Consider the following 6,153-nt stretch of genomic DNA (forward strand, 5'->3'; position numbering starts at 1 on the left):
AAATATTTAAATATATATATATATATATTAATATAACGTTAATAAAAATAAACGTGTTTCTCATTACCATTTTAGGGGATATCCTTCAGGACCAAATATGAGGAATGGAAACCCCCGTCCCAACCATCTTCCTCTGGCGCTTCCCCAAACCCCCGCATAGAAAACCCTGGATCCAATCCTAAGGAAAGAAATATAGAAAAGAATGTTCATCCGCCACTTAATAGAGAATCGTGTCATGCTTCTTGGTCAAGTTAAAATCACTTTTTTTTTTAAATAACTTTATATAAAGGCCAACTCAGACAGCGTCGGCCGACGCAGCCCGACCCGATTTATCGTCGGGGACAGTCTTAAGCCGTCGTGAGAAATATTAAACACGTTAAATATTCTACTACGCGACTGCCCCCGACGCACACCATCGCGTCTGCGTTCAACTCACACAGACCCGACGTGACAACAAATCGCGTCGGGCTGCGTCGTCTGACGCTGTCTGAGTTGGGCTTAACTTGTTTGACTAAAGAAAAGCTAATTTCGAATACTGTATGTCTTTCCATTACACTTCACAGATTAAATCACTACGATACGATGATGTATTGTTGTCTTGTTATGTCATTATAGGGATATTTCTTTTGAATCTAGGTACTGTAGGCCTATACACATCAGGAGACTTCAGAAATTTGCCGACAGGGGATCCAAACCAATGGTCCCGGAATAAATCCCTGGTAGATTCATTGGGAGAGTTTGTATGGCTTAGTATGGCCCAAAATTATGCTTTTAGACCACAATACAAATTGGCAATCAAAATAACGTTACTCTATTTTGATAAGCAAATTATTTTCAGGCACAGGGCGGAGGTATGCACACTATATGGAGTGACTGCTCTAGTTATTTCAGATTCTGTATTATGTTGAATCTTGTCTCTAGATGTGTTGCTATGAAACTGACAAACATCAAGCCTGTTTTCAACTAGGCCAATATATTCGCCCGAATTAAAGGCGTTGGTTCACTTCCTGAGCTGATTGGTTGTGCATTTTTTTGCTTCCCAAAAAGTAACAACAGTTCCAACTACTGATTTTGCTGAAGCGAAAAACTCCGATAGAAATGTGAATGTGCACGAACCGACACTTTGGATTCCCACAAATAGATTCGCCTGGAGGAAAACAGACTTCAGGCGTAGACATCAGCTAAAATAGATCTTCTATAAATAATTACTGTACCATTATTAAATGAACTTAAATTTAAATAAATATTATTGGACAACATACAACACAAAAAAAATACATAAAAACCCAATGTTGGTTCAAATTGTTTTATTGAGTACTGTATTTTGTTATTCATTATCAATATTTATTATTATAAATATTTATAATAATAAATATTCATTATCAATATTTATTATTATAAATGAAATGAAATATCACCATCTATGATGAAGTATAATAAAGTAGGGACCCAGTGCATAGTGAATGAAGTTGAATTGTTATGCGTTAATACAACTAGTATATAGTACTGGCTGAAGATCCTTTTGGAGAAACAAGACTGAAGTAAAGGGTCAGAGTCTTTGAACACGACCCCCACCCCTTTCCCCTACTCATTTTGACTATAATAATCACTCCCCTTCTCAAAGCTCTCCTTACTGTTATTGCTATACTTAATAAGTAGCGAATCCAGGAATTCAAAATAGAGGGACTCTCACAGATGGAGGGGAATACCACTTCGGCCGCCCATGGTTTGGGCTGAGGTAAGATAATTATGATTTTGGCTAGATGGCCGGAAATGGCACTCTTAGACTTAAATTTAAATATAATTTTGTTTTGTTTTGTTCTTTTTTTTTTTGAGAAAACAGAGGGAGGCTCAGCCTGGTTGGGCCCCCTTCAACCTGCCACTAATAATTTTCACAAACAAGTCGTATTTCAGTGAAAATCACCAAACTTAACTTTCAGGAATGATATTTTGACCAAAATTTTTTCACTGGTCCTAAATTGGTCATAAGGCAACTGACGGACTCTTTGGATAATGACTGTTGAATACTATTCACGTTCAGGAAAATATCTGGAGAAAAAAAAATCAACAACATAAACTATCAAATATTTATTTTAAATAATTTTTAAGAGAAAAATTTATTATTAATGGAAGGGGCACTACACTGGTGTATCTAGGAGTCCTGAAATGGGGGATGCGCAGGTGGAGTTTGGAGCTCAATGATTAAGTAAGGGGGGCGCTAGGTTGCAAAATAAGGTTATATGAGGTTTTTAACTACTTGAGCGTGATTTTTTTTCCTTCAAATATTTTCAATTGGAAGGGGGAAGGGGGGCAATTGGGAATGCGAGCATTTTTGGAAGGAAGTGCGCCCCTGTGAACCCTCTAGGTAGACCAGTGACTGACTATGCACCCTGTTAACAAAAATGTTACGTACCATTGCATTCAATATCATGAAAGAAAATAGGAAGAGTGGTGATCATGTTAAAAAAAAAAAACAAAACCAATATATAATGTAATGCTAATTATGAATGAGTATGATAAAATGTCTATATATGGTCATGTGATGTCATCATGACCATATTTAGGCATATTCGCATAGATTGAAGATGATCACGCCATTCATATGGAGCAGTGGTCTTCAATGTTTTTCTCCTCTATCTCGTGTTTAATTTAATAATTTTGAATTTTGTTTTAGCCAGAAGAAATTAATTTAATATTCATAAATTACGGTACTCACCAGGCATCCTTAGTGTCTTCCACCTTCCGAAGTTGAATTGCAAATATAAAATAAACAAAACACAAGAGGGCGCACAATGCCACAAGTACAAGAAAAGCTTCCTAAAAGAAAAGAAAATGGTAAAATTTCAACATGAAAGTTGACAGCAGTTTGAGATGTGTGTATTTTGTTTATCACTCCTTTCAGATTTTTAACTTTAAGCAAAATCAGGATAAAGCTCTGATCAAATTTCCTTTGACAAATAACTATTGTAGGCCCATATATAATCATGATGTGCCTATATATGGTCATGATGTGATGTCATCATGACCATATTTAGGCATATCATATGTTTTTGTCAAATAAAATTTGATAGTCTGGACAGGGCTTAAAGCCTCGTTCAGACTGTACTAATTTTGTCAAACTGAACAGGTACCCCCCCACCAACCAAAAAAAAAAAACCTAGTCTGAACGTCCTGTCTTGCATTCTTATTGGTTAAATGACTTAAGTCAATCGGTTAATTTTTACTGAACGAACATTGCTCTAATGTTTGTCCACACACTATCACATTTTTTTGCGACATATTTGTGTGGTGTGCCCATATATGGGCATGATGATGTCATATTACACCCAAATATGGGTATATCACATGTATTTGTCACATAAAATTTGATAGTGTGGATGCAGCTTAAGAAAGAATAGCCAGGTTGTTTTTCCAGATAAGAAAAATCCAATGTAAAACAGCACAACTCAATAGTCATAATATAAAGCACTTTGTATTCTTATGGAGCTAAGGCCTGTCACTAAGTGGTAACTTCAGCTCTAGGGGCTTCACTGGCTGAACCCCTAACAGGAACTCGTCCCCTGAACACCTGGCACTCATTATGGTCTAAAGCTTTGCAATCAATTCTACCCTGTACATACACTTATACGACTTCTGGATGCTCCACTTTTCCTCTGTTGTGCCTTCTTCTTAGCCACTTTCATGTCTTTCTTGCTCCGTTTATTTTCTTGCTTTCCAATATTTTTACGGTAGTTTTCTACTGGACCTATACCATGAACATCTTTTTTCCCCATATTGTAACTTGTAGTAGAGTACGCTGATGAGATTTTCTGTCATTACTGTAATACTGATCTGGAGGAAGGAATATGCATGTGTAATTAGTAATAAATATGTTGAAACTTCACGATGTGAGATTGCATCAGGAAATATCATAAGAATATGGCTCTGCACTTTTTTCTTAGCGATTTTCTGCGCAAATTTGCGTTGATTTTTGAGATATCCTCAGCGCAAATGAAATACTTTACAGTGGAGCTTGAGTATTTTATTTAGCTAAGACAACAGGCCAAAGTATTTACCTAAATAATGGTCGATCATATAATTTAATGCTTTTCAGACCTTATACTTATTTTCAAAATTGTTTTTGGCTGTCGTGAAATCAAACAGTAAACATTATAACTCAATGCCTTAGTACTTTAGTAATAGGCTAGGCATATGCCCTAGGCCTTTCCATTTTTTTTTTGTTTGATGTAGGCTTTATTTATTTATATATTCGACTTCACTCAGGCTAATACACAATAAAATAACAATGAAATAAAGTTGCTGGTGATGGGAAATGGCCAACAGGTGAACAATTGCACCTCTGAAAGAGGCCGATCCAAAATTGCTAAGGGACCCAGAATATTAAATCCAGTTTAATCAGGCTTAATATTACTTTTTTTTAAATTTTCTTGTGATTAGGAATTCACTAGGACTAGATACCAACGTCATCCGAGCATTTGTGAATTCTGACCTGGTGGGAATTGTGGGAAGCAGGTCAAAACGGCAAGTAATGATAAGTACCAAAACGGCAATAAGCATAGACCAAAAGGCAAAGGAGCAAAATCAATGAGCACTAGCAAATGCCGCCGGGCGTGGACAAGTTTATAATTTTTCCGAATCTATAGGCAAATTGAATACTGGGCTCTTTTCCCCGCTTTTAATGTTTAATCGTGCTTTTATTTTTTTTAATTTTTTTTTTTTATGGATGACAAGTTGATGCCTCATTGTGTCTGTATTTTTAAAGTTTTATTTATTTGAATGTTTACTGCTTTTATATTGTCTTTCCCCAATCCTTATATTATTGAATTTGTAGGCTTATGTTGTTATATTATTATTATTATTATTATTATTGTTGTTGTTGTTGTTGTTTTTTCACATTTTTTATTTTTATGACAAATTGTTCTAGCATAATTTTGTCTGTATTGTTTTATTTATTTGAATGTTTACTGCTTTTATATTGCATTTCCCCGAATCTTTTTATTATTGAATCTGTTTGTTGTTGTTGTTGTTGAAAACAAGGTAAAAAATAAACTAAATCGGACCAACACGATTTACGATCATATCGTGTAAATTCTTTTTTAACTGTTACACCAAAGGGTTTACTGGGCGAGAAGAGCGAAAATAACATACTAATTTTTGGGCTGTATACTCAATTGCACACACAACGAATGAAAAATTATTATATAGAAAGAGATGAGACATTTATCTATCATTTGATTAAAAACAAATGCGAACAACCCAAAAAAATACAGGTTATAACTACTAAGTAGATGCCGGACCGATTTTTGCTTACGTGGACTACATTTGGCAGGTAATTTTAAAAGGACCAAATTATTTTCCTGACAGGCCTAGGCCTATCTTATACAATACAAAATACAGTCAAACATGTTCAGTGATAGATTGCATGCCTTAAATGTTCTATACCAGGAGTGTTAACTTAAACTGTCAACTCAAGTCACCTGCTGAGCAGGGAGTGTACACAGAGGGCTGATTAGTGTCAATGAGTAGGTAAGCCAGGCTCAGCATGCATGTTGGTGGGGTGATCGGGCGGCTAGGGTATACGTAGGGCCTTAGTAGTGTGTAGTAGTAGTAGTAGAGTAGGCCCAGAGAGGCTAGCAAGCAACAATGCGATTCTATTTCTATCTAGGCCTATGTGGGCTACACCAAGAAGCGGTGATATGAATACTGTACCTTAGTCCGATTTCGATTATAAACTGACGATGCATTAAACAATTAAAATAGCTTTACTGTGTTCAAAGTCAGCAAACTAGGCCTACCCAACTTCAGAACCCATCAAGTCAAAACAAACAACATTCTTTGACAACAACATGTACGAGAGTATGACGTTGCAACGGTAACATGCAGGTGTACGAGTACATGTCAGCAGTTTAAGCGAAAACAGAACCGATTTTGCTGATACCCATCTAGGCGATATCAATGGTGCGTAAACAGTTTTGGACTGTTGCGCGTTCAAAAAAAAAAAAGAAAAAAAAAAAACTTGCATTTCTTCCGGTACATTATGAAATATAATTGTACATGTTTAAGTAAACCTGGCATTTTGCTGACCACTTGTATATTGTTTACGTAAATTATTAACTTATATATTAATTATATATACTAATTAAGTTGGAGGGC

General features: G+C 35.8%; 1 protein-coding gene across 1 annotated transcript; it reads right to left on the bottom strand.

The window, feature by feature from the left end:
* Positions 1–1,910: 1,910 nt before the first annotated feature.
* Positions 1,911–5,907, bottom strand: LOC117118961 (triple QxxK/R motif-containing protein-like). Its single transcript, XM_033263705.1, has 4 exons — positions 5,710–5,907; positions 3,621–3,831; positions 2,717–2,817; positions 1,911–2,049 (listed from the first exon to the last, which is right to left on the bottom strand). Coding segments are annotated over exons 2-4 (255 nt in total). The 5' UTR covers positions 3,774–3,831; positions 5,710–5,907; the 3' UTR covers positions 1,911–2,048.
* Between the last annotated feature and the right edge of the window lie 246 nt (positions 5,908–6,153).

Source organism: Anneissia japonica, unplaced genomic scaffold, assembly GCF_011630105.1.
Source record: "Anneissia japonica isolate Jap-2015-1 unplaced genomic scaffold, ASM1163010v1 scaffold1826_len1998817_cov189, whole genome shotgun sequence".
Taxonomy (NCBI): domain Eukaryota; kingdom Metazoa; phylum Echinodermata; class Crinoidea; order Comatulida; family Comatulidae; genus Anneissia; species Anneissia japonica.